Raw genomic sequence first — 27914 nt, forward strand, 5'->3', positions numbered from 1 at the left:
TTTGAATCATACTGAGACATTTATTTATGCATGTATGTTTTTTTTTTCCATTTAGACTGAATGCAAATACAGCAAATACACACCACCAAGCACTAGGGGGATGTAGAGCAAAAGGCAGTGGAGACTTGGAGGTGGAGGTTTTACAGCAGAGCAGTTTGATGGTCTTCACAGAGGGAAAAAACCTCACATCCGTGATCCATACTGTGCTGGTTTTCTAAAGTTAATGGGGCCAAAAACGTTCGGCATCTCGTTGAGGACCAACATTTCATATTCAGAGAGACTCCTTTTCTCGCTGCCTTCAAAGTCATCTTCTTTACAAGACAGTAATTCGCTTTCGAGACAGCTCCTCTTCACCTTGGGTGGAGAGGAGAGGTCGTTCCTCCATCTGCCTCGTGGTGATTAAGAGCACTTTCAGGCGCGCACTGATAATTGCTCCCGCGGCTCTTAACATAAGGCACCCATTCGTGTGACATTTCTATTGCACCGCTGTCCTTCGGGTTCTACTTACTGCCTCGTCCCTCACCTAAAAACACATCTCTGCTCCTGTCAGTTTCTACAAAGTGTACAGGCTAATACACAGAAGTACAGATATTTATATATAAATACAGGTCCTCCATCCTCCAACTCGCCACCTCATTACACAGCTTCTCTCCCGATGCCTACAGTTGTTCATTTCCATCAGTAGTGTGTCCAAACCTACAGCAAAGACAGGCTTTCCCCCCCAGCAGGTTACAGTACATGTGCTGAAAATCATTGCAAGCAAGTGCCTTCTCAACAGTCCAGTGTCATATGACCAGGTAAAATAAAACAGAGCAAAACAGAATATACAAATCATCAGTTTTCTCCTGTTTTCCGCAGACACCACCAACAGCAGGTCAACAGGTTCAAATCAGGGCAAAGGGAGGATTAGATGAAGAGGGCAACAAAGCCATGGTCACAAATGTTGGAAAGATTCCTTCGAATGTCATTTTACAACTCCGTGTTGTTGGTTTTGGTTACGCTTTGATACACACGACAGTTCACAGTTTTCTCCCTTTAGAGGACACAGAATAAGAAGAATGTCTGCTTATTGCAAATCTCACAAGCAGTGCGCGTCACTGCTTCAGGTAACAGTAGCACAAAAAGTTAACAGTGACAGCGGGGACACAGGCTAACACGGGTCGGGCTCCGTTAGAGGGATTTGTATGTTTGATAGCTGATGCATAGTATAGTATTAAAGGTCACCCAGAATCGACGGATATACAATATGAGACAACCAGCACGCTGTGTGGGTGGAGGCCACTTAACGCATGACATACTATACGCTTTGTCTGTGATGCGAAACAGGGAGGAGCTCACTTTGACCACTCCTATAAATACAAACTCATAAACCACAACGTCAAAAAGTTAACCTGAAAACAAAAGAAAAAAATGAGAGAGAAAAAGTACCCTTGTTAATCTTGTGTCTTGAACTCTTCAGGCTGTGTCTGCAAACATGCGCACAATCCAAGAACCAGTCGCTATTTAAAGAGCTGCTATGATCAGTGGTTTTACATAACAAGCTAATCAAAAGAAAAAACTGACTCTGTAGTTTCCTTAGCATGTTAGCCCCTTTCAGCTCACTGTTTTGGTTCACTCTTACACCTTTTTACAGCATAGTTTATGCCGCTTTTAATAAAACCTCCTGCTGCTACCGTCTAAACATGAGCCTGCAGGTAGGCTAGCAAAGTTAGCATAGTGACGAATTTTACAGCAAAACAAAATCCCTGAAGAAAAAAAAGAAAGAAACAAATCATACCAGCACTATAAGAGTGCCGACAGCGATTAAATAATGGAATTGAATTATTAGCTTGGTAGAAAAAGCGCTACAAATAAATGCTAATTCGTGCTAATCTGGCTGTTTGCTTAAATGCTAACAAGTTCATTATCACAGATGTCTAAACATGAAACTAGACAGATAAGACTGTCGTCATGTCGCCATATCATAATTATCAGGGTAAAAAAAATCTTGATAGCAATATTATCTCAATAAGTTAAAAAAAAAGTTTTTGACGATTTAATGATGATAGCAATAATGCTAGTGTTTAAATTTTACCATAGCTGTTAGGTCAGAGTAGTGATTTCTTTTTTTTTGCAAAAAAGAAAGTCAAAGTACAAAGTACGGAGATGACAAAAGTCTAACTATGACTGTACAAATACACAAAAAAGAGCAATTACATGAATATTTATGCTGTTATAATATGTGCATCGCTAACGCTATTAATATTTTTTAAATATCCCAGCTACCGGTTATGCACAGTTATTACGATACTGCTAACGTTGATTTTGTAGTTTGGCCTTGTTATGCTCTTTAAACGTGGCCAACATTAGTAAATCACAGCTGGTGGCTGTGATGTCAACATTGGCATTTTGCAGCCCAACTTTACAATCTGGAAAACCAGCTCTTAGTTTGGAGCCAGTTGATTACAGCTCTGTCAGGGAGAATTTACAGCATGTTCACACATAAAGGCTGAAATGTCCAAAAACACAAGAGTGTCAAACAAACTCTGTTTCCCAATGGAAGTCAGTAAAGCAAGTAAGGAAAAAAGAAGTAAATATATATCACAAATAGAATATTATTTATATTTAAAATTTCCTCTGAAAACCCTAAAACTGTGACCAGCATCTCTTTGTGTTGATGGTGAGCCGACAGCAAAACAATAACAGTGAAGCTGGACGAGGACAGTGATGCTTGTGTGTTGAAGACTGGGACCAGTTCCAGCTGTCCTCTGAACAGTTAGTACAGTCTGTCCACCATTCATTGGCCTCATGTATTTTACACTTTCTCAACGGTCCTCGTTCCCACTTCTCCGGGCTTCCAAAGGCGGACATATTCATGTGTGTATTTTTGTTTTGTTTTCATTCCCCCTGCTATTTTAATTGAATCATGCAGATTATAATCTTCTGATATTATACATATTTCATAAACAAGCAAACACTGAACATAAATTAGATCCTCTATAGATAAAAATGTAAAAAGCTAATAAGACAGCAGTTGATTATACTGAAGGTGGCATGGCTAGGAGATGGCCAACAAGCAAAAAAGGCTGGCTCTTGCCACTTGGCACCTCCCCATCCCTACCCATGCTACCAGCATTTGTCCCCATACTTTCTCCCACCCCTCCTTTTCTCTAATAATAACAGCAGCACGGGGTAGACGTGTGACCCTTAAACACAAACTGTGAGAGGTGACACCTCACTGGTTCAAACGAGCCAAAACATGTTACATTAAATAATATGGAAGAAACGTGTGAAATCTCCCAATCGAAGATTTATCCTCTTTCCACTAGAGGGTGGAAGGCTGGGATCGGCCGGGACGGGACGGGAGGCCGGGTCAGATCAGAGGCCAGTCACAGTTGGTACGTCTAAAGGGAAAGGAGTGGAGGTCTACTGCTTCGTGGAACGCAGTCTGTTGTCGTGTTGGTGTGTACACAGTGGGGTAGAAAGTCCTCTTATCGGGTTGGTGGCATACTGCAGGGCGGGGCCGGAGACACACAGCTGGAGGATCCTCTCCTGTCCCCCGTCTCAGGAGCCACCATGTTCAATCAGGACTGCAACCACATGACAACACATACATAAAAAGATGTTTCGTGCTCGTGAGCATGTATAAATCTGTTTTTCTTCTCTTTCTGCTCATTTTTCTTGTCTTTTTAGTCATTTTGGGGTCTGGCTGCCACTGAGTTGCATTGCTTTGAAGTAATTCTGCACCTTTGCGGCCATTTCTCTTTGTACTCATTTTGCATCCCTCGTTTTATGTCTACACATATTAATTTTACATTTATAGTCATTTTTCTCATTTGTGGTCATTTAGGACCTTGTTGTAGTTGTTTTGCATTTTTTGTGCCATATGTAGTCACTCTACATTAATACACTAATTTTGCATCTTTGTAGGATTCGTCTCTCCTTTTTGTTCATTTAAGATGTCTTTATAATGGTTTTGTATCTTACTACATCCCACAGAGAGCTGAGCCCTTTTTCCACAGAGAACATTTTACAAACTGACTTTTTTGGTTCCAGAACAGCCGATTAGTGTTACTTCAATCAGCTCTGAGTTCAATCACCCTCAGTTCATGTGAGTAGAGAAAGAACACCATTATCAATGGCGCTACAATACCAGGATTCACCATAGCATTTATTAAGTATTTTTATCCAGTCATGGCAGAAATAATCTATGAGTTTGACAGAAAATAATCTACTTTAATGTTCCCCAGCATAACTATTTACAACTTCATCTAATATCAGCCTTCACTGATAGATGATGCCTCCCATCTGTATAGCACAGCCATAAATACCATGAGTTAAATAATAGTATCAAATTTAACAAAACAAAACAAAAAAACAAAAAAAAAACAGGACAGGCAATATTTTAGTAGTTTTCGGAGGATGGGCCATTTTCCATAAGGAATACAGATCATGCTGGAACCGAATAACCCACTATGAAGAGATCCAAACAGACCCAGACAGGATGAACTGGCAAATAACAGCCCAACTGGATGTGGAGCTGATCTGGTTTGAATCTCTAATCCTTATCTGTTTTAGGACTCAGTACTCTGACCTGTTTGCTGAGCCAGAAAAGCTGAGATTCCATCATCTGAGGGTTAACATACTCAGAGGTGATAACAGTGATTCCTAGAAGAGGCAGGAGGTACATTTTCATCTCATTTTAGCTATTTTGCTTTCTTTTTATATCTATTCTAGTTCCATTGGTTTGATAATGTTCTGCATCTTTTGTAGGCATCGGGTTTATTACTCTTTTCTTCTCAATTAATATTTATTGTATAGTTAGATGTTTTGTATCTGTATGTAACATCTTTCTTTCTGTTGGTTGACATTTTGCATCCCTATGTTACTCATGGTTATTATGCACGTCATTTAGCAGTCAATTTATGTCTTTGTATATCTTTTTGTGCATATTTTGCATCCCTTTGTAGTACTTTTGCATTTTTTGGTAGATTTTTCTGCAACAGTAGACGAGCTTTGTCGTCGGCCTGTCTCATTATAGCCATTTTCACTCTTTTTTGTCATTTTGAATCACTTCATATCACTTTATGTGTCTTTCTGTCATCTTTGCATCTTACATTTCTAACTTCCTGCCTCCATTTGTAGTGTTTTGGCGTCTCTTTTTAGTTATTTTAACAGTGCTTTGAATTTTATTCTCTATAGTAATTTGGAACAGTTTTGCATCATTTTGTTTTCATTTCTCCTTTGTAATGTGTGTGCATCTTTGGCAAGTCTAAACCACTTTGTATCTTCTTCATTTGGTCTGAATCTGTAGTTGCATTATTATGTAGGTACTTGGCATTTCTTTAAGGTAATTTTTCATCCTCCTATAGTCCCGTTACATCTTTACAATAATTTTTTAATATATAGTTATTGTCATTTGGCATCCCTCTGTAATCATCTGTTATCTCCTTTGTAGTTATTTTGTATCTCATTTTGATGTCTAGTTGCTTTATTTTCTCTCGGCAGTCATTTCCCAACTGTTTATAATTGTTTTGCATTTCTTTGGATTAGCTTTGCACCTTAGTGGCCCTCTGTACTTGTTCTGTGTTTTGTAATCATTTGGTTATCTTTCCAACAAAAAACCTTGAGTCTAAGCATAGGCTCTGTGCCTGCCAAGTGCTTGAAGTAATCCTTAAAAAGTACAGAGTTCTTGTAACAACAGATATTTACCTCTGCTTTCTGTTGTAGCTCCTCAGTGGGCGACTCTGTTTCCCTGATAACCACTGCTTTTGTCACCAGCATGTCAGGATGCTGCTGCTTTGCCTCTTGGATAGCCATGGCAAGTGCCTGGGGACATAAAAACAATCAACGCGCGTGTCGTAACCCTCTCGTCCGAACGTTGCTTTGCGAGGGTTTCTGTGAACAGTGTCTCTCACCTGATGTTGGTCCACATCATCATCTCCTGTGATTATAATCCTCTTCTCGATCCTGGTCTCCGAGTAGCCTCCTTTCACAGTCTGTTGAATAAAGAAAGAATGAAATTTAATGACACACAAGAAAAAGCAGCAGTGTGTTGTTATTGTAGTCTATTTTATCCATGTCCTCCTTCCAAAAATCTCTCTCCAATTTACACAGATCCATTCAGTTTATTTAGTGTGAGACTTTTTTAACTGTTAAGTGATATGAAACTGGCGTCCTGTTAAAATAAATGTGTCTTTATGCACTAAAAGTCTTGATAACGTGAATCATGTTGTCTAACAGTAATTCAGTCCTAATAGAGCTGCAGGGAATAATGATTTGTATTATTAGTATTCATGTAGAGCCTATCAGAGTCGATCACCTTATCAAAATATATTGTTAACATATTAATTACAGTTTCCTGTTATTAATTAAGAAGTTAAGAAAATAAAATATTTGATCTTCCACTCCAATGCATCTATAAGGACGGGTAACACAGACAAAGATGTGATGGCGCTGATCTAATGCTTCGGCCATCAAACTGTAACCATAGGAACTCATGAAGTGGTACCTTGGTAACTTGTGTCGTGGTTGCTGAGGTAACGTTCTCAGCAGTGATGGTCAGCGGGGACACAACAGACTCTCTCCCCTGGGTGCTGGCTTTTACCTGCAGCACAGTCATTAGAGAGCAGTTATACACAAATAGACGGAGCCAACGGCAAAAACATCCTCGGACACAACGTGTACCCTCTGCCAGCCTTGGGGGATCTCGGCCTCCTGGGATCTAAATCAAAGATCTGAAATCTGTTAACCGTTATCAGAGTGTCTGTGCACCAGATGCCCTGGTCAACAAAACTCTCTTTATCAGCTGTTGATAATAATACAAGCCACTGAAAATGCTGATGTGTGCAGCAACAGTTTGCTTTCTCTGCATTATAAAAAAAAAAACCTTCACTAACAGCTGTTCTTGTAATGATTTCCCATAGAAGTACATTCTTTGTAGCTTTGCGCCTAATAAACCAGCGAGTCTCATCATAGTGGACTGTGCATAACAACAAAAATCAGCTCCACTGTCTTGAATGACAGTTGGCAACAGCAGTCCTTGTTCTGCTCTGCAACGCCGCTGCACCTGCTGCAGGTACTCCAGCAATTAGATTTCCAGAGCAGAACTTAAAGTTGCTAGCTGTAGCCACACCGGTAAGAAAGCACGAGATGGGATGTGTCAGTGGTAACCGATTAGCAACAACTGAACTTTCAAAATAAGAGCCAGAAAATTCGTCACTAGTACACTGATCACATTTTTCACGCCAATGAACAAAAAGATTGCACAATATACTTGCGTGGCTTGTAAAGACAAGGGGACGATGAACACAATATTAGTTCTACTAATGAACTCTAATGTTTTTAGCCAGCTACGGGTATTTCAGTGTCATGTGGTATTTCAGTCAGTTTCTGTCTCAGCTGGACGATGACCACACAGAGTACACACAGCCAGGATGGTGTTAACAAACCAGGGGAGTGGAGGGCACCCCGATTTGAAATATATCTGTGTATGTGTCACGTACTGTCTGTCTCTCTTCATTTACACCTACTATAGAACTTAGCCATCTTTGAAATGTCTGTTTAAACAATTTAGCATGAAGCTTAAACGTAATAATCATAACGTTCGTTTCATGCTGATTGGTCATACAGCCTTGAGTAGTTGTTTTAGTACTTGGTCACATATTTAAAACATCAAGCAAAACTCTAAGTGTCATGGTCCTGGGTTGGTGACCCAGCGCTTTAAGTTTATTATCATTTTTCTAGTTTATTCTGATTTTGTATTTGTTCTTAGGGTTTGAGTTGTGTGTTCCTATCATCCCTACCTGTGCCTCCCTTCTGTGTTCTGTTCGTGTCCCCAGTTGGTTGTGTAAAACAGTCTGTGAGTTTCCTGTTTTACTTTGTAGGTTTGTGTCTCGTTATGTCCATTAGTTCCAGCTGTGTCCCCGCCTGTCTGCCATTTCCTAATTACCTGGTGTGTGTATTTATACTGCGTGCTCCTCGTTGCGTCGCCTGTGTTCATTCTCTGTGTTACCCTGCATACTCCGCATTACTCTGTGAATCCCCTGCGTGCTCTCCCTGCTGTCCTCCCTTCATGTTCAGGTTTGCTACTCTTTGGTTTAGTTTCTCCCAGTTTAGTTCATCCGTAGTTCTGTTTTGCCATCCCCACTTTATGTTTGGTATTCTTAATAAATCACCCTCACATCTGAATAAGTGCTGCATTTGAGTCCTCCTTCCACACATCACACGGCTGCTGCCCCAGTCGTGACACTAAGTCCAGCATTTTCAGGACTTTGACTTGGACAGAAATATAATGAGCATCAAGAAAAAACAGCCGTCACTGCTGGTAGAACGTAAATGTTGGAATCAACAGACTATGTTACAAAAAAAACACGTGAAGATATCTGAATGTGGTCCTGCAAACAGCTGCCTCGTGCAACATTATTCATTTCTACAGTCGTTCAGCAGGATATGAAAGTTCAACGCAAGAAGAGAGGAAATCAGTGGACAAATCGCTAGGGTTTCTCACTGTGAACACACATGCACACACGCACACACACTGTCCCTTTGCTCCTCATCAAAGATACTTACAGGAGAGCCATTTTCTTTGACGGCAGCAGCAGCCTCCTGTGGGCTGACGACTCCATAGTTCTGAAAAAGAGGAAATGGCTCTTATTAACAGTCTTTAATGAGCTTTTTAAATACAATCTGTGCTCGCACAAAGAAGAATTAGTGCATATTTAAAATAGAATAGTGTGGTTTTGTTCTCTGCTAATTGTAGTGGATTTAACATTGCACTTTGAGGAGTTTGATTTTACTTCCTTTTTCATGGAGTTTACATTTCAATTTTTCACATTTAGAACATGAAATTCAGATTTTTCTGATTATCAGTTTGATGTCTCACATGGGTGCAACTTATTTTGGTTGTTTTTAATCACATCGTGAGTCTTCAAAAAAATTTTCAAAAAATTCATGTAAAACACATTCGTACAAAGGTCTGGAGTACTCTTGCTGCAACAACATCTTAATGAAGCATCCAGGATACTTCATTAAGATGTTGTGTTGAAACCCTACTGCCAGTCGAACAACAAATCTTTTTAGTATATAATAGAGCAGTTGTGGGCGACTCCAGGCCTCGAGGGCCGGTGTCTTGCAGGTTTTAGATCTCACCCTGGGTCAACGCACCTGAATCAAATGATTAGTTCATTATGAGGCCTCTGGAGAACTGCAGGACATGTTGAGGAGCTAATTTAGCCATTTAAATCAGCTGTGTTGGTACAAGGACACATCTAAAACCTGCAGGACACTGGCCCTCGAGGCCTGGAGTTGCCCACCCCTGTTATAGAGACAACATATATATGATGAAATGAGGCCGTTCACACAGCGAACATTCTGACACACTACAGCAGGAACATAATGGTCATATTCAAAAACCTGAATTAAGGCTCCTCAGTTAATGACAATGCCAGGGCTGGACCTCCACAACAGACATGTTGGCATGTCAAACAGGACAAGTGGCTATAAACAACATAATGAGCACCGTCACTGAGCTGCTTCATGGTGTCACTGCTGTTTGGACAATTTATTCTAATTAGTTTCATCTGTTTTTCCTGTCGAGTCAAAAAGACCTGCTGTTAATGCTGCCTTACTGTCTTTATTTATTTAAGTCATTAGATACAGTGAAAGCGATCTAAAGCACATCACACGTGTCTGCTGGTGAAGTTCTGCTGTTTATCTCTGCGACGCACTGACTCGTTAAAAAGTCTCACTTTAAAGAAAGTGATGAGGGCTGATTTACTGCTCCATCAAATCCAAGTCAACATGTTTTATCTTTAACCAACAGTGTTTGTGCTGACAGCATCCATTTCATCATGGATATATAAGGTAATATATATAGAAATAAGAACACCAACCCCTGTACTCAAACAGCACATATGGATACAGTAAAGGTAATATAAAAATAGATTTAAGTACAGCAGTGTGCTCAGAAACAAGTATTGCTTTGGCATTTTAGCAAGAATAACTATTTTGTGCAGGACTTTTGTATAAAAGGTGAAGTTTTTCACTTTTCTATGCAAAATCAGATATTTGACGGATTTTATTAAATGTATTAAATGTACACAGTTCACTGGGACTTCAAAGTGAGCTTTTCACGAGCTTTCCCATATGGAAAAGAAATAGTAAAAACATATATGACTTACTCATGAAAGTGGCCACTTTCTCATTACTTTCATATATTTCTTTAGTAAGTATACAAAACATACAAGTTTCATTATATAATTTTTCAAGGGATGTTATATGTGTTTTCACTCTTGTATGCTTTTCATACAAGTTTCATACAAGACAGATAAAAACTTTATAAGATTTATATATATCTTTTCCATATGGGTTAATTCTTCATTCGAGAGCATCTCTTGGTAGAATTGCTAGTGTGTTCAAGATTATTGTCTCACTGAAAGGTCTCGTTCCTTTTTAAGGTCAGCTCAGGTAAATTACAACGTCTTCCAGCAGACATGAATCAGCTAGCAGCTAAATGCTAGCTGCTCAGTCCTTGATGTCACCAAAGTGACAATATTTTCCATCACCATATTTGGATGGCATGAGAAGCAAGCGGTTAAATAAAAACCGAAATTTGATTCATTTATCTAGCAGATTGTTCAAAAAGAACAGCAAACACATTTTTCCCGGGAACCTCCCAGTCGCGTCGAATAATTCTTTGTGCCGCAGAAAGTGCTAGTAACATTCCTCAGAGATTTACACGACAGCATCATCCAGTAGCTGCATGTCCTTGACTTCCTGTTCCGCCACATCGCAAAGGTGTTCCACGGGATTGAGATCATGTGACTGTGGAGGCCATTTGAGTACAACAGACTCATGATGAAGTCATGTTGGTGTGCATGGTGCACTATCCTGCTGGAAGCAGCCATCAGAAGATGTGGACGTGGCCAGCAAAAATACTCTGGTAGCCATCACACCACCAGCAGCAACTATTCATACCAGGCAGGTTGTATCCATGCTTTCGTGTGGTTTACACTCAATTATGACCCTGCCATGCAAATGTTGTAGACCTGCAGACCAGCAACACTCTTTTAGTGTCCAGTTTTAGTGAGCCTTTGGAAAATGTAGTTTCCTGTTCTTAGCCGATTAGCGTGGCGCTTGGTGTGATCTTCTGCTGCTGTAGCCCATCTCCTTCAAGGTTTGATGTGTTGTGCATTCAGAGACACTCTCCTGCATACCTTGCTTTGAAGGATTTTGTGTAGAGAACTGCTGTTTATTGGATAGTTACTCTGTTTTGGACCTTTCCCTGTAAACCCAAAGGATGGTGGTGTAGGAAAATCTAAGCAGATCAATAGTTTCTGAAATACTCAACAACCATGCCACATTCAGAGTCACTTAAATTACTAGACAGTCAAGATGCTAACCTTGTCATATTTGTAGTTGCTGCTACGTGATTGGCTGATTATTTTTATTATTATGCATCAGCAAGCAGTGGAAGAGGTGTACCTATTAAAGTGTGAGTGTATATACACCCTGTTTGTAACAGCAGACTCATAAACCAAGAGTTTACTCAGAAAACAGTCTCCTCTTTGGTGTAATTTACTGGAATGGAAGTATAACCCACCAGCAGGAGGTTTTTTTACGCTTAAATAATTCATTTATATATATTTTAAATCTTTTTATATCCCTAATGAGACTCATGGGCACCCACAATTAACCAATTTCTCTAGATTTTGTCATTATGGCACTTCAGTAGCAGAGAGAACGTCAGATTAGATAAGCTTAGTCACATCAAGGTTTAATAATTGGTACTAAACTGGAATGTGAGATTTACCTTTTGATGGTGTCCTAACTATAGCTTTATATCCAACGTTTTGCATTTGACTGATTTGTTTTTATTCCTTTAAAATGTGAAAAATGACAAGTTTGTTTTTGTGTGTCACTCATTTCCATTATTGTTCTGCTTTAACACTAGGTTTACTAACCTGCGCAAATTTGCAAATTTACAAGTGTGCTCCAAAGCTTCCTTTGCCTGTTAGACGTGGGAATGCTGCAGACCATCAGAGACTGTACGGTACATCAAGCCCGCAGAACAGAGCCGGACTGGAATTTGTCAGTTCATGAACTGATGGCATTCATTTCAATCCTGTTTGTAAGAGCAATCATGTGTCCTGTTGGTGCCATTGTGGATTGCTGGTCAGGAGGATTTCTGGTGTCAGTAATCAAAGAGACAATGCCCCGAGATAGATTCATTTCAATTATGCACCTTCGATTTGATGACAGGGACACGCGGGCAGAACGGGTGAAAACAGACAAATTTGCGGCGATCTCAGACATCTGGACACGCTTCAACGAGAACTGTGCTAAGAGTTTCACTCCAGGAGAACACATGACCATAGATGAACAGCTGTTCCCTACCAAGGTTTGTTGTCCATTCACACAGTATATCGCAACCAAGCCAGACAAATTTGGGATCAAGTTCTGGATGACCACGGATTTGGACACCAAATATGTCTGCAGTGCATCTCCTTACTTGGGAAAGGACCCCAGTCATCAGAAGGGAGAGAGGCTGGCAGAGAACGTGGTCATGAAACTGATGGAGCCGTTTTTGGATGATGGGAGAAACGTCACAACGGACAATTTCTTTACTTCACTGTCACTGTCGCACAGACTGCTGCAGCGCAAAACAACGTTACTGGGCACGGTGAATAAAGTCCGGCGTGAACTTCCTCAACTTGCAAAAGATACTGCAAAGCGAGAGGTATTCTCCACTTCAGTGCTTAGAAGTGGCGGTGTCTCCTTGACAATTTATGCACCTAAAAAAACAAGACTGTGTGTGTTCTAAGTTCCATGCACCAAGACGTGACGATCAGTGACGACAGAAAGAGGAAATCCAACACGATAGCAGACTATAACCACATGAAGGTATGTGAATGTGTGTACAATTTTAAACCAGTGTTTCTGATGTGTGCTATACAGGCCTATAGAAAAAAACATATACTCATGACTCTCTCTCTGCTTTTACAGTGTGGTGTAGACGTGTTGGACCAAATGGCACGGATGTATTCCGTAAGAGCAGCAACATGCAGGTGGCCAGTAGCGGCTTTCTACAATATGCTGGACCTGGCGGCGGTGAATGCCTACATTTTGTACAAGGCATGTACAGGGTGGACAGGCAAAAGAAGATTGTTTCTGAGTCTTCTAGCTCAGCAACTTCGTTGCTGATTCATGCAGCTCAAGGAAATATTAGCACAGAGGCAGGCTGCTGAAGCTGCTGCAGCTGCTGTGCCAGGGACTGTAAAGACAACGCAGTGCCAGGTGCAAGAGAGCTGCAACAGGAATCGCAGCAGGTTTACCTGTGCAACATGTCAGAAATTCACTTGTGCCAAATGCAGGGATGATGGACACTGGGTCTGCAAACGCTGTAAAGTCGGAAATACTTTGAAATAAAAAAGACTTGTGTACCCATATATTGTGAATGTGTGTCTTTTCTATGTAGGTTGTAACACAGAGGTTTTGCCTGCCTTGGATCTGAGTAAACAAATGCCAATGTTGCACAAACACACACACACACACACACACACACACACACACACACACACACAGCAAATCTGCATTTATTTGTCCCACAAGTGGAAAATCTGCATTGTCATTGCAAAAAAGTGGACAGTGCAAGACAAAAGCAGCTAAATAAAAACTGTACAAAGAGCACGGTATAGAAAGTGCACTATACAAACAATCTGGAAACATAAATATGGATACGTGTATATCTATATCTCTAATATATATGTATATATATACATATATATATACATATATATATCTATATATATACACATATATATATATATATATACATATATATATCTATATATATACACATATATATATATATATATACATATATATATCTATATATATACACATATATATATATATATATACATATATATATCTATATATATACACATATATATATCTATATATATACACACATATATATATATACACATATATATATATATATATATATATATATATATATATATATATATATATATATATATATATATATATATATATATACATTTATACATACATACATATATATATATCTATATATATATATATATATATATATATACATATATATACATATATACATATATATATATATATTAGAGATATATAGATATATAGATATATATAGATATATATAGATATAGATGTGTGTGTGTGTGTGTGTATAACTAGACTTTATGCATAATATGTAAGGTGTGGCTATATAAATATATGTACAACTCTGTGTATATGTGTTTATGGGCAGGCATGCAATGTAGTGACAAGGATTGACAAGAACTACCATGGTGTATTGTACGCTGCAAGTAAGGAAGGAAAGTAGCCTTGCAGGGAAGGAAAGACCTGAATCTCTCATGGTTGGGGGTTGGGGGAGGGTGTCTTTGCACAACAAAAGCAGGAGAACAATGGAGCTGAAGACCTGTGAAAATCTCAGCGGGGTGCCAAGAGGTGTTAGGGGCGGGGGGGGAATTTACGCAAATCTGCGCAGGCTAGTAAATCTAGTAGTAGGGACTGCAGCAGGGAAAAAAAGGCTCAGTAATTCTAGTTAAAGAGGCTGCTGGTGTATTTTCATGACTATATGTGATTAATTGTTTGTGAAAGCAAGATAAATTGTCCTACAGTGTGCTGTCGGTGCTTTGCAGAGAGCTGGAACGGAGCAGCTGCTGAGCCTTTGTGCTTTTGTTTAGACCCCAAGCTCAACAAACAAAGCACGTCTCCCTCTGCTGGCTGTGCAGTGTCACTGCTGAGGATCTGTGTCTGCCCAAGAATGACGTCAGTGTGCCTGAGACGCATACATGCACACTCTGTACGGTGGCTTTCTCTGGCATCTTTGAAAATGTGACTCAACGCTGATGTGGCACTTCAAAGGCACCCGCTCTACATCATCGCCTGAGTTCATCCACACTATTAGCTGAATGGCTAAAGAGCCCAGCGATGATTACATTTTAATAAGGCTCCTGTGGGACAGCCAGCCGGCACTCAAATCTCTGCCTCCGGAGATGAATGGGATTCGCACCTGCTTTCATCATCCTCATTAATACACTGTCAATACTTTAATCACTTCATAATGATGCTATTATTCCATCCGTGTCTGGGGAATATGGCCATCATGTCACTGCAGCTCAAAGAAGACGCTTCTTCCTCTAATCAAGCTCTGTACAAATAAGAAATTCTTAATCGCGAGTCACTTTGATGGCGACTGTTGGAGCTGATCCTCATTTCCTCTTTCTGCCAGTCCCGTAGCCCTAATTCTTTAGCACTCACCTATAAGTATTTAAAGTGCTCATCATATTCAACCCAACATTTCCTAAAGAAGTTTAAAAAAAAGTAAATACTTTGTCAATTTGGGAAAACAGATCTTCATCTTGTTGATGAGTTAGAGGAATAGATAGCAAGCCAAGCTCAGTCTAGAGCTTTCAGGCACATCCAAAGCCCAGTATCTAACATGTTGTAGGTTAAAGCTGTGCAAATAAATATGTGTAAAGCCAACAGCACCTTCCGTGCTGACTGGCATGGAGGTTCTTGTAAAAAAAAACAAAAAAAAAAAAACCCTAAAATTGTACATTTTGAAGCAAAGATTTTTACACTTTAGAGGTGCAGGTCGGTGGATTATGCTGCTTTGTACACAGTCAGGACTAACCGTGAGCTAACAGTCTATTGGCTGTGGCTTTGGTGTTGTTTTAGGCCAAAGTCACACTGGCATAATGACTGGCTGGCGATCAATCACAGGGCGCTAGAAATAAGTAAACAGCTGCTGAAATTCACTGTTTAATCGACTTCTGAAGCCCAGTCACATACGCCTAGTGGCTCTCACTGAACCCCAGTAACTTTTATAAAATGAACACCATGTTGTATTAAATAAGGCTTGAAACATTAAACTTACAGGTAGGTTTTCCTGTATACTTACACACACACACACACACAGCATTTTAACACCCATAGAAAATTACCAGTCCAAGTTCTTACTAAGAGGTATAAGAAATTTAATGGTATTGGGTGCAGTTTGCTGAACTCAAAAAGACTTCAGTGTTGACAGATAATCTGGTCCACAAAGAGCGCACAATAATCAAGAATACAAATTTTGATCAAATTGTTTGATCATGTTTAAGTTTTTTAGAATTATACATGACACCTCACACAGACTATAGTGCTGTTGTTTCTAGAGATGGACCGATCCGATATTACGTATCGGTATTGGTCCGATACTGACGTAAATTACTGGATCGGATATCAGAGAGAAATAAAAAAAAATGTAATCCGATCCATTAAATATAAAAAAAGCACCTCACAAAACTTGCGACACGGAGTAACTCGGCTCATAACCGTAGCACTCGGAGCAGTGTACTCACGTGATAGAGCGGCTGTGTGTATTTGTAGCCTCGCTAGCAATCCAGCATTTCATCTCTGAGGAAGTTATCCCAGAGAGAAGTAAAGCAAGTGTGTAAGTTCATCTCTGAATGTTTGTAAAGCATTCCCACGTTAAGCTTAACAACCGATATCTGGAGCGACTGCCTCTTCTTGCTGCTACTTCAATCGTGAAACTGCTTAATGATCAGCTGATCGGCTTTTCTGTCGACTCAGTCTCTTTTGTTTGTTTTTGGCCCACTTCACACCAGAAAGAGGAAACCAGCGGCTGAACAACAGCAGCACGTTTAACCTTGATAAGCTGTTGTTAGAATTTATTTAATATTACTTTCTACACCAGGATCTTTTTCTAAGTAGCTGACGGCTGGTAACTGTGCAGGGGCGGATCTAGCAAAGTTTAGCCAGGGGGGCCGATAGGGCATGAACAGGGAAAAGGGGGCACAAAGACATACTTTTCTTTCTTATTCTCATTTAAAATGTCTAGCTTTTAATAAATAATTATCTGAATCTTACACCCAAAGTTTTAATCTTATGTAAAATATATAGAATATTACTGTATACAGTAACTGTTAAGTCTAATATACCCTAGTAAGCTATACTACGTTTTCCTTTCGGAAGGTACCATCTGTGCAGTCTGCAATTCTGTTGAAGGAAGATGTTGAATCTATTTAATTATTCTTGAAAAATAATTTATTTCTGTGTATTTTTTTTCACACTGCATCAAATTAAAGTTGATTACGTCGATTAAGCATCATGAGGTGGAGGGTGGGGGGTGGTTCCCTATTTATTTTTTGCTGGGAGTTTGCAACCCTATTAGTTAGGTTGCTTAATATTTCGGCTAAGTACTCTTTAAAATACCAGAATAGGGAGGATGGAGCAGGTTTACGTTTATTAGATTGATCAGTATGAACTATGAAATATTTTGGGTGCAGTGTATTTTTTTTATTTTTTTATTTTTTTACATACAGGTATAACAGAATAGCTTTAGTGTTATTGTTTATTTAAACTTGAGTATGAACTTATACAAAATGCAGCAAGATATTAAAAAAACAGTTTTATTGATTAAAAAACACTATATCAGATTCATATCGGTATCGGCAGATATCCAAATTTATGATATCGGTAGCAGACATAAAAAAGTGGTATCGCGCCATCTCTAGTTGTTTCTACTGCTTTTGCGTTCGGTTTACCTGTGGAGAGACATTAACGACGTTGGCGTGGGCTTCTGATCCATTTGTGTGCGTCTCCGTCTTGCTGTCGGCTCTTTTCAGCTTGTGGGCCACGCTCACCGCGCTGGGGTCTTTCCTTGCCACGGGAGGCTGCATCAAACACAAACAGGACAATACAGTCAAAGAGCAGCAAGTGATTTGCTCACAGCAAGTCGCCTGAAGACTTCAGACCCATTCTTGTAAGCAGCATATTAAACAAAAGAAAGCAACCGAGCGATGTTAACTTACAGGAACAAACTGTGAAATGTATTTTTATTAGTCTGGATGACAACTTGCAAGAGGTGCAATAAATTCAAAGAAACACCAACAAAAATAAAATGGGTGAATTACAATTAATACATAAAAATGAGTAGAACAAAACTGAACACAATAAGGAATCAACAAAATTGAAGGAACACATCATGGTCCAAAAATGAATAAAAAATACAGCAGGGGGCTACTGAAGTCCAGCCAGGCAGGGTGAAGCCAGTGGGTGATGATGGCGATGAATACGTATAAATGCGTTCATCTGTCTACCTCATGATGCATTCCCTCCTCAGGAAGCCTCTCCTCTATGGGAGACTTGTCCCGGGAGCCCATTAGACGGGCAGAGTAGAACCTGGAGGTCTCCTCAAAGTCCTCCCGGCCCACCTCTGGCTGTCGCTCCCTCTCTCCCAGTTCGGGCACACCCTTAGAAAAGTCCTCGAGGCCCGAGTGGAGGTCAGTGATGACAGTGAAGTCGACCTCGGCCTCCAGGCTGGACGTGGAGCTGACCGTCATGCTGGAACACTTGCGTTCGATGCCCAGGTGGGTTTCCTTCATGCATGCCACGGTGTCTCGTTCCTGCTCCTCCTCCGAGGCTATGCTCGGCTGAGGCCTCCTCTCCCCAAACTCCTTCTGGTGCAGGTACAGACACAGGATCAAAACTCTGGCATCGCACAGCTACAGTGTTTTGAATGGAGATGGCAAGAAATGGGAATCATCGATGTTATGGAAGCAACTTGCTACTCAAGCTAGCCATTATCCATTAGTTTGCATTCCTGTTGAAGACCCTGAGAGGAAATGTTTTTTTTGCCATTGCATCCTTGACGTTTTGACAATGAATGTAATGAGAGCTGGATCTAACTCCAAAAAAACCAAACCGGCTTCAGACATAGTGGTGTGCATATTCCATCTAGCTACAACTACCAAGCTACCTAATAAACTAGCTACAATAAACAGCTAGCTTACTAACAATAGCAATGCAACAGCTAGTCTTCTGCTAATATAAACACGCAACTTTTCTTGTATCCAAAGCTCTGACAGTCCACTTACAGGCTCACTCTCGTTTTGGTAAAAGTAGCAACTTGCTACTCAAGCTAGCCATTATCCATTAGTTTGCAAAGTCCTGTTGAAGACCCTGAGAGGAAATGTTTTTTTTGCCATTGCATCCTTGACGTTTTGACAATGAATGTGATGAGAGCTGGATCTAACTCCAAAAAAACCAAACCGGCTTCAGACATAGTGGTGTGCATATTCCATCTAGCTACAACTACCTAGCTACCTAATAAACTAGCTACAATAAACAGCTAGCTTACTAACAATAGCAATGCAACAGCTAGTCTTCTGCTAATATAAACACACGACTTTTCTTGTATCCAAAGCTCTGACAGTCCACTTACAGACTCACTCTTGTTTTGGTAAAACTAGCAACTTGAACGTCACATACATTGATAACAGGTAGTAAAAGCTGCAGTCAGGTATGAGACATGCATCGAGGGAGGAAAAGAGAAAAATGGACAGAGACATATGAAGGGTGGGTTCAAATACAAATGAATAACCTTGAAGTCAGCAAATGGCTCTTCATATATAGCAGGAGTAGAGACAGGCTCCTGCAGAGGGAAGCAGAGGAAAGAGCAGAGAGAGGATCTCAGGGTTAGCACAAGCTGGAGTGGAGTGTGGACTGACTGACACAGCAGTGATTGACTGGGGTCTGAAGATATGAGCCCAGTGGGGTTCTGTGCACAAAATATTGCAGCGTAAACCTAAACTGGGATCCTGAAGGGTCCAAATGTAAATACAAAACACAAACACACTAGTAAGTTTGTGCTATTAACTCAAACCCAAGTTTAGGTGAGAAATTCAGCCAGACCCAATTCAAGCCCGCTGGTTCTGACCAGTCAGATCCAGTCAGGTTCAGAATGGATACCAGCACAAATTTCAAGGACTGCTCTACGGTGACAAAAGCAAACAGCAGTAGAAGTTTAGAGGACAGAAAAGCAACAACGATATCTACAGCCATTTGTTGTAGTTAGCAGAGGCAGGGCAAGAAAATCATGCACTTTGTATAACGAGCAGGTTTCTGGTAGTAAGAGCAGCCACTCATCCACTAACTGAGAAAGTGTTGCAATGGTTCACCGTGAATTTGAACACAAATACAGTCAAATGATGTTGTTACATTTCTGATTAAAAAAATTTAAGAAAAAAGGTGCCGTGATGCATTTCAAAACCTGTCAAAATGACTGGGAGAGTGGGTCCACGTGTTTGGAGGAGCACCGTAATATTTTCCCAGGCCCCCCCTCTCCCACTTCAATCAGATCTTAATGTGATTGTCACTCGCCAGTGAGGTCTGTTCGCACACTGAGAGCTACGCAACACCTCTCTCCTCATGTCTGTTTAATCCAATATATGCAAGAGCTTGACTCAGATGAAAAGGTGGGGAATGATGAAAGCTGTCATGTCTATTCACTCCAAATTCCTTTCATTCCGGTGCCAAACACGTGCAAGCTCCCAATGATACCAACAGTGAAATGAAAGCAGCAAATCTGACTGTGTCAGGCACTGAGCTGTGGTGTCTGTCTGCTTGCTGCCTGCTGGGCTTTCACAGTTGGAGGAACTGGTGTGTTTAGAACACCGCTGGGCTTTCAATCCAGGTGAGGGTAAATGGAAATAATGCAACGCATGATTTCTGATTTATTACCACCCATGCGACGGATCCAGCGACAGTTTGTAAATTCTGAGTAGTTTTCTTTTTTTAAGGGTTATCAGTTTGATGTGCTTCCTCAATCTTTTGCGCACAAACCAATTCTATACTCCATTTATCTCTAATTTTGGAAGATATTAGCTCTCTAACAAAGTAATGGATGACAGTACACCCCCACCCTCTCCTTTCACAAATGAGTGATTTAATTTCTAACGTTCCAATGCAATAAATCGCTTATTTTGTATTTCCAGCTTGGAAATGACATGGAGATGAGGATAAGTCATCGGAGCGGCGGTAATATGTGAGTCTGCCGCCCTCTGACAGAGAACAATGTGAGCTGGGAGGAAATTTCAGGTTCAGCAGCTGAAAAAGATGAACCAAAACACCGAAACATGACTTTCTTTTTGCGTGTGTGTGTGTTTAAACTTTCACAGCCAGTGTTGAGCTGTACAGATTTGCCAGACAGTGTGGTGCATGTCAAAAGGCAATGGGAGGGGGGGATAAACTGGACTGCCTTATGGGAAAATGTCCACACTTTTTGACTGCCACAAGACAGAGCAGAGGTACGGCTCCGCCTGCTCTTCATGCAGGCACGAACAAGGCAAGATGGATGAGTGTTTCAAGTCATTGAAAACGGAGAAAAAAGAATAATGGCGTGCTCATGCTGAAGTCTGTCTGAAGCTCATGCTTTGTTTCCAATGACTGAATAGCAGATGCCAAGAGGAGTTACCGAGTGTCTCTTTTTGGCCGCGTCCAGGCTCGGCTCCCTGCTGGCGTTTCTGCTGTTCCGGAGTATTAGCACGGACTCTCTCGCCTTCTGTGTTTTCACCGGCGGCGCTGGAGGGGCCATTTTGGGAAGCCCTGAAACCTTTGAGCTGAACGACTGGCTCTCCGCGAACACTCTACCACACTGAAAGCTGTCGTCTGGATGCTCGATTTTAGCAACGCCCTCCAGATCTGACGCGAACGCTGGATGAAAGTTGGGACCGTCAGTCCAGCTGAGGTCTGAGGATCCCTCCGGAGAGCCAACCGACCACCGGTATTCTCTTCTGATCCCCCGTCTTGGATCGTCCTGTCCCGTACGGTCCCTTTCGTCCTTGGACGTGACGCTCTTCGAACGCTCCGGCTTGAGAGGAACAATCCTGGTTATTTCCGACTGGTAGCTGCTGCCTGACAGTCGGTGGAGAGACGTCCTCTGACCTCTGTCGCCCAAGAAACCCTCAACATCCTCTCCTCCAGAGCTACTGACCTTCCGTTCATGTGTCCTGACCTGTCGTAGTTTAACCTCTGCTAACTCTTTGTTGTCAATGAAGCCTTTCCCTCGCATCTTCAGCACACACTCTCCTTTAGACCCTGAGAATGAGCTCTCATGCTCTATTTTTCCAGGTCCATTCACTGAGCCTAAATCGACATCTGCTGTCCCAACAAGGCTCACCTTTTTCTTTACCTGCTCTGCTCCTTGGGTGGAGACCTCCCTGCTTTCTCCAACTAATTTACCCTCTTGTTTGCCGTCTTTATAGACCCTGATCAGCTGATCCTTTTCTAAACCCTGATCATCTTTCATCGTTGCCACTGGGGGCGACTCGCAATGATTTCCTCTCTTCGGTGCTGTTTCTGAGTTGTTGTCTGAGTCCGAGCCCTCGTCTTCGTCTTCGGTGGAATCACTTCCTCCTTTCCTGTAGACGAGCTCTGTGGGCATTCCCAGGTTTAAGCTCTGGGGTCTCCTCTTTTTTCTCGGTTTAGAAGCCGTGCGCTCCTTCATGTGCCGCGAGCCCGGGGCTGCATCGCTGTTCGCCTCAGGGTCTGAGGCTCGAGCTGGTTTACTTTGAGATTCGTCTTGAAACGAGTCGGCATTCTCAGATAATTGGATCACAAAACGCCGAGGCTCAGAGCATACATCTGCCTCTCTGGACGATTTTGTTGATGGAAACTCATCAATATGGCTTTTCATTTCTTTTCTGTCATACCCTGCTACCTCCTTATGCATCATCTTGCTAACGTCTATCTCTTTTTCCAGACCCTTTTTCTCCCATGAGGAATCAGGTGTGAGAGATTTGTTCTTTTCTTCTGCCTTCCAGTCATGGTCTTGTTGATAAGGTTCTTGTTTTTCAATCAATACCCACTCCTCAGAGCCCTACATGTTGGTATAGATTAAACACAGTTAGACAAGCACAGCTACTGCAAACAATCAAATCTAGACAAGGACTTCAATCCAACAAAAGGGCCCAAAATGTACATATTGAAGTTCTGGTGAACATTGGTATTACCTATTCAATATGCATTTCTTTAAAACGGTAAACAAATCACCACCCGAGCACCATGGGCAGACCTTTGTGCTGAATCGGGTCAGCCGGTCTTGACATTTATTTAACCCAAAAACAGTCATTGAAATTGCGCTGAGTTTAATTTGATTTAGTCTAAATTTAGTCCAAAATGGATCTCCCATTGGGATCACATGTAACCCTGATAGACTCACATCAGACACTGCAAAAACTTGTTGGAAAGATGTAAAGTAATAACAATAATGTTCATTTAAAAAGACAAACTTATCAGATGTTGCAACAAATTGTCTTTCAGGCTGTTGAAAAGCCTCATCTTTTGATATACTCCCACTAAATCTACAAAACATCACATTTATTAGCTGAACAAACGAGTTTAGTCGATTTTTTTATGTTGAACAACAGATTCTGGGCAAATGTAGACTTTTTTTCAAAGGAGTAAAAAAATGGCTGACTGAAGGACTTTGGAGGAATTTAACATAAACAAGGTCGTTTTTAGAAATGTGGCAATAATTTAAAAAATAACTTTATGAAACACAAAACTCTAGTGAGTGTAGCATAAAACACCCGCACCATAGCTTGGGTACAATAGCTTCTAAAGGCTCAGAGCCTTTGCTAAGTCTAAGTCAGACTAGGATAGTTGAATAGGGCAAACAAAGTATCCTCACTGCTTTATATGGCCAGTGAGTCATTACAGACTCTAACAACTCACCATGATAGCATTGGTACTCCACAAAACAAAAGCCCTTCTTTCCTTTTTGAGTGCCACTAGTCAGAGCAGGTGTTGCTGATTGTTACCAGGGCAACATCAGTAAGGGGCTCGAGTCCGACGGGGTTGTTTTTTGTGGCTGTAAATGACTCGGCCTTTATTTTTCTGAAACAGTCAAACTTACAATAGACTAACTGTGAGTAAAATGAAGACACGTCTAACTCTACAGACCAGTCTAATGTTTCTTTGTGGACTGCTCCTCAGTCCTGCTCTGTGTTTTAGGGCACAATGTTTAGGCGCTATTACAGTCCAGACAATATAAAGGACAGATGTAGCAACCGTGATGTCGGTTGGCAAAGTCCAGTTAGGAAGAATGGGGCAGAGCTGACTGCGAAACCGCACGCTCGTTGCCTGTTGACTTGGGCTTGACAGCTAGTTATGCAATGAGCATGCAGTCTCATACTACAGGTACTTTTTTATTTCTAAAGGACCGCAAGTCTTTCTGCAGCTACAACTATCATAATCCAGCAGCCTTCAGATAGAATCCAGCTTTAAGGTGCTCCTGCTTTGGCTTTATGCATATCAATTGTAACAGACATTATTATTGAAAACTACTTTTTTTGTCACACATCATAGCAAAGTCATCTTTTCAGCAAGTTTTTGCTGGGTGGGGAAAGACAGCAGTACATAATAGGAATTGCACTGCACCATGCCAATGCTACAAACAGTAAACTGCTTAGCGAAAGAGAAAGAGTGAGAGATGTGCAACCTCGGGTGAAGTCACCAGAGTCTTCTGGACGAAACCCTCAACAGACAGGCTGTTAACAGGTTCCTTTCCCATTGCCCGGCCCACCGACTGACCGAGACGAGGCAGAACGGAGGGTTTAAAAGAGAGAAGGAAGAACAGCCATTAGAGCAATTCTGTGAGACACAAGTTCAAGCAAAAGGCAGAAAGAATCAGTGTTAACAGGACACAAGTGAGTTGTTCTAGCAGAAACTTTTTAATAAACTTCAAACTAAAATCATGCAGCTCCATGTACCTGACAGCCACCAAATCCACATAAGCAAATGTGGCATTTGCAATGCAAAAAGTTGTTTTTTTTTTATTCTGCAACAACATCAAAGAGCTGAGTTTCACTAAATCTCTTGGAAACAGTAAAGAGCAGCAAGACTTTCCCAGCTTTCGAATGTCACTCAAACAGAAACAACCCCGACCTCTGGAATGAAGCACACAGCAGATTACATTTTCTGCCACAGACAACATTTGACATTCTGTGGCTATAATCTGATTGTGGCAGACAGCAGATGAGAGATTGTCTGAAGGCAACTTGGGCACCAGCAAACACTATCCTATCTGAAGAGGCCAATCTCATCTTTAAAAGCCCTATTACCACAATACCATCAAAGCTTGAGAGATTTTGTGATCTAGCATAAAGAAAACGATCTAACTGTTAGGCAATCAGGGGAGGAAAAAATGGCTGATGATTAGTTCTCGAGTGCCTCGCATTGAGAAAATCTCAAAAACATCTCGGATCTAATCTCATCAAGATGTTTCCTTGTGTGCTACTTGTCAGTCATTTTCAAGCACCTCTGAGATATTTAGAGAATTATCCTGGTATTCCAGAGAAAAGGTAGAAAGCAATTCATTACACGGCTGTCCTAAAATAAACAGGGGATTTGTATGTTTAATACGCCATAATATTGGAGAGGCCTGTTTGAAATGCCTGCAGGGAAAACAAAATCTATCTTCAATAATCACGCTCAATCACTATGTTTTTTTAAGTCATATGACCGTGCAGTATCTCTTTAGGCTAATGAAGCAGTTAAAAACCTGCATAACAAGCACGAGAGCAAGAAGTGGAAAGAGGACACTGGCACACGGGAATATCGATGGCCTTTAATGGAATGTCAAGTTTTAGAGGTCGCTAGATTTGAGATATTGACCATAATGGACCTGAAAGCCCTCCACAGCTCCCCTACCCTCATCCCCCACTCACAGCCTTCTTCTCTGGTGTGCCGGTTGGGGAGGTCGCTGACAGACGCTTCTCGCGGTTCATCAGCTTGCTGTTGGGCTCCCTCAAGGCTCTCTTTAGCTCATTGATGCTGGCCTGGTGCTTCAGCAAGACGTCCTGCGACTTATCCAGAAACTAGAGAAGAGCAGAAGATAGCAGTCCATCAGTCTGTCGTGAACACCGGAGACTTGTATGGCATGTATGAAAACGTTGTGAGGTAATGCTTCATGTACACAGGAGAGGAGGCCACGGGAACTGCTCGCATTTATGCCAGTTAGAGATCACGCTAACATTTTGGTCCTTTGTGCTGGTGTTCACTGACATTTAAGATGCTTATTGAAGCTACAGGCTTCAATAAGTTACGACAGAATTAGCTTTCAAAACACGAATGAGCACAACAATCAAGGCACGCACTGCAAAGAGGATGCAAGACAAAATGAATATGAATAATCAATTAATGCCGTTCGCTAATCAAAACTCAGAAAGCTCTCTTTTTGGAAGATTGGACAGCAGCTATTACAGGAAACAAAACCCATATTCCTTCACCCGCATAAACAATATTCTGCAGTTCACCTGAAGAAACGGCTGTTCAGAGCAGCAACTTATACCGTTTCTAGTGCAGCTTTTTAGTTCCACTAACAGTATAACAGGTAAATATTTATCTGAGAAATGCCCCCTACAGATATAACTGCACCAATCATAACATTATAAACTGTGACAGGTGAAGTGGATAACACTGATTATCTTTTAATCCTGTCACCTGTTAATGGGTGGGATATTTTAGGGAGCAAATTAGCATTTTATCCTTAAAGTTGGTGCTTTAGAAGCAAGAAAAACAGGCAAGGGTCAGGATCTGAGCGAGTTTGATGACGTTTAAACTGTGATGGATACACCACTGCGTGAGAGGATGTCCAAAAGCAGCTATAGTAGGCTGTTCCTGGCCTGCAGAGCTCAGTATCTATCAAAAGTGATGGCGAAACAACAAAGGCGATGGGCGGCTAAGGCTCATCGATGCACGTGGGGTCAAAGGCTGTCAACAGACGAGCTGCTATAGCTCATACTGCTGAAAACGTCCATGCTGGTTCTGATAGGTGTCAGAATACAGCAGCATTTTACAATATGATGTGTTGTTGATGTTTTCAGTGGATGTTACTGCGCTTAAAGTAGAGCTTTGAATGAAGGACTTGGAATACAACCTAAAAATGGAGAACTTGTACCAGCACGTTCACCTCAGCCGAGCATCTGAGTGCTTTTCCCAGAGAAGAATGCACCGATGATGCATTACAGGCACTTAAGGACGGGGAGAAGCTCACGTCTATCTCTGAAAGCAGCGCCAGAGATTTGTTGCTGGATGTTTCAAATACCTTTTAAAATATATAAATAAATCAAATATAAACTGACTGAAAAGATGCGGGCAAACCTCGGTCTATTAAAGGCACACATGACAAGAAGCACAAGAGCCAAAATCCAAGAACCTGTACCTCCTGTTTGTGCCGAGGAGTAGTCTCCTGGTCCAACTGAGAGAGCTGAGGTGGTTGCAGGACAATGGGCGAGCGAGAGAGGGGGGTCAAAGGTGAAGAGTGCGGGGTAAGAGAGTGCAGGAACAAGGTCAGATGCAGACACAAGGCGGTAAGTCGGTGAGAGGACAAGCAGGCAGACAGAAAGCAAAGATTTAGCTATCAGATACACGTGTCATGCCGAGACAGATTCTGAAATGAGAAAATAAAGCCATCCCAGTAAATTTTGAACATTTAATAAAACTATAAGCATTACAGCCATATCTAAATCTTAAGCGAACCTTTACACCTAATTCTGACAATCAGTGTCTTTCAAATGTTTGCTGGGATGCCTAACCGTTCCTTAAAGGCCACCACAGCCTTTGGATCACTTGTTAATGTGGTGCAATGCAGTATAGCTTTTTTTTGTTTGTCAGTGATGACAGCCACAGGTACAGAGACGAAACCCGGTGGGAGATATGCAGAGAGGGCGAGGAACAATTAAACAGACACAGTATTTATAATAAAGACAGCATACAGACAGACAGAGACCAAATCACCAGACACCAAATACCTCCTGTTTACTGTCAACTGGTGACCCGGCCTCCTCCTTCTCGCCAGCAGGAGTTTAAAAATAGAAAAAGCATGTTAGTAAACAGAGGCACGGCTCGGGTCTGCATTTGTCAGCATAATGAGAAAGGGTTAAAAACTGTAAAGCCGTTAGCAGGATTTATGAGCGGTGCAGAGTAAGCATGTAAGCCTGAGTGAAAGGAGAAGAGTTAGTGAATGCTAAATCCAGCAAAGCTGCCACAGCGTTATGCCCCTGCTGGATAAACCTCAGCTGGAC

General features: G+C 41.2%; 1 protein-coding gene across 14 annotated transcripts in view; it reads right to left on the reverse strand.

The window, feature by feature from the left end:
- Positions 1-27914, reverse strand: part of LOC146519120 (band 4.1-like protein 1) — a 101824-nt gene continuing 73910 nt past the window's right edge. For 2 of the 14 annotated variants that reach the window (XM_085160231.1, XM_085160232.1), the window contains exons 13-25: positions 27642-27680; positions 27053-27097; positions 25557-25706; positions 24329-24415; positions 21302-22705; positions 19430-19480; positions 18147-18506; positions 17592-17720; positions 8551-8610; positions 6491-6586; positions 5898-5978; positions 5692-5808; positions 1-3569 (exon numbers count right to left, since the gene is read on the reverse strand). In XM_085160231.1, coding sequence (XP_085016357.1) covers positions 3564-3569; positions 5692-5808; positions 5898-5978; positions 6491-6586; positions 8551-8610; positions 17592-17720; positions 18147-18506; positions 19430-19480; positions 21302-22705; positions 24329-24415; positions 25557-25706; positions 27053-27097; positions 27642-27680 — 2625 coding nt within the window. In that variant the 3' untranslated portion in view covers positions 1-3563. The remainder of the gene's footprint in view (positions 3570-5691; positions 5809-5897; positions 5979-6490; positions 6587-8550; positions 8611-17591; positions 17721-18146; positions 18507-19429; positions 19481-21301; positions 22706-24328; positions 24416-25556; positions 25707-27052; positions 27098-27641; positions 27681-27914) is intronic. The other 12 variants (XM_085160233.1, XM_085160234.1, XM_085160235.1 and 9 more) reach the window with 12 other exon arrangements.

This window comes from Neolamprologus multifasciatus, chromosome 5, assembly GCF_963576455.1.
Source record: "Neolamprologus multifasciatus chromosome 5, fNeoMul1.2, whole genome shotgun sequence".
NCBI classification, from domain to species: Eukaryota; Metazoa; Chordata; class Actinopteri; order Cichliformes; family Cichlidae; genus Neolamprologus; species Neolamprologus multifasciatus.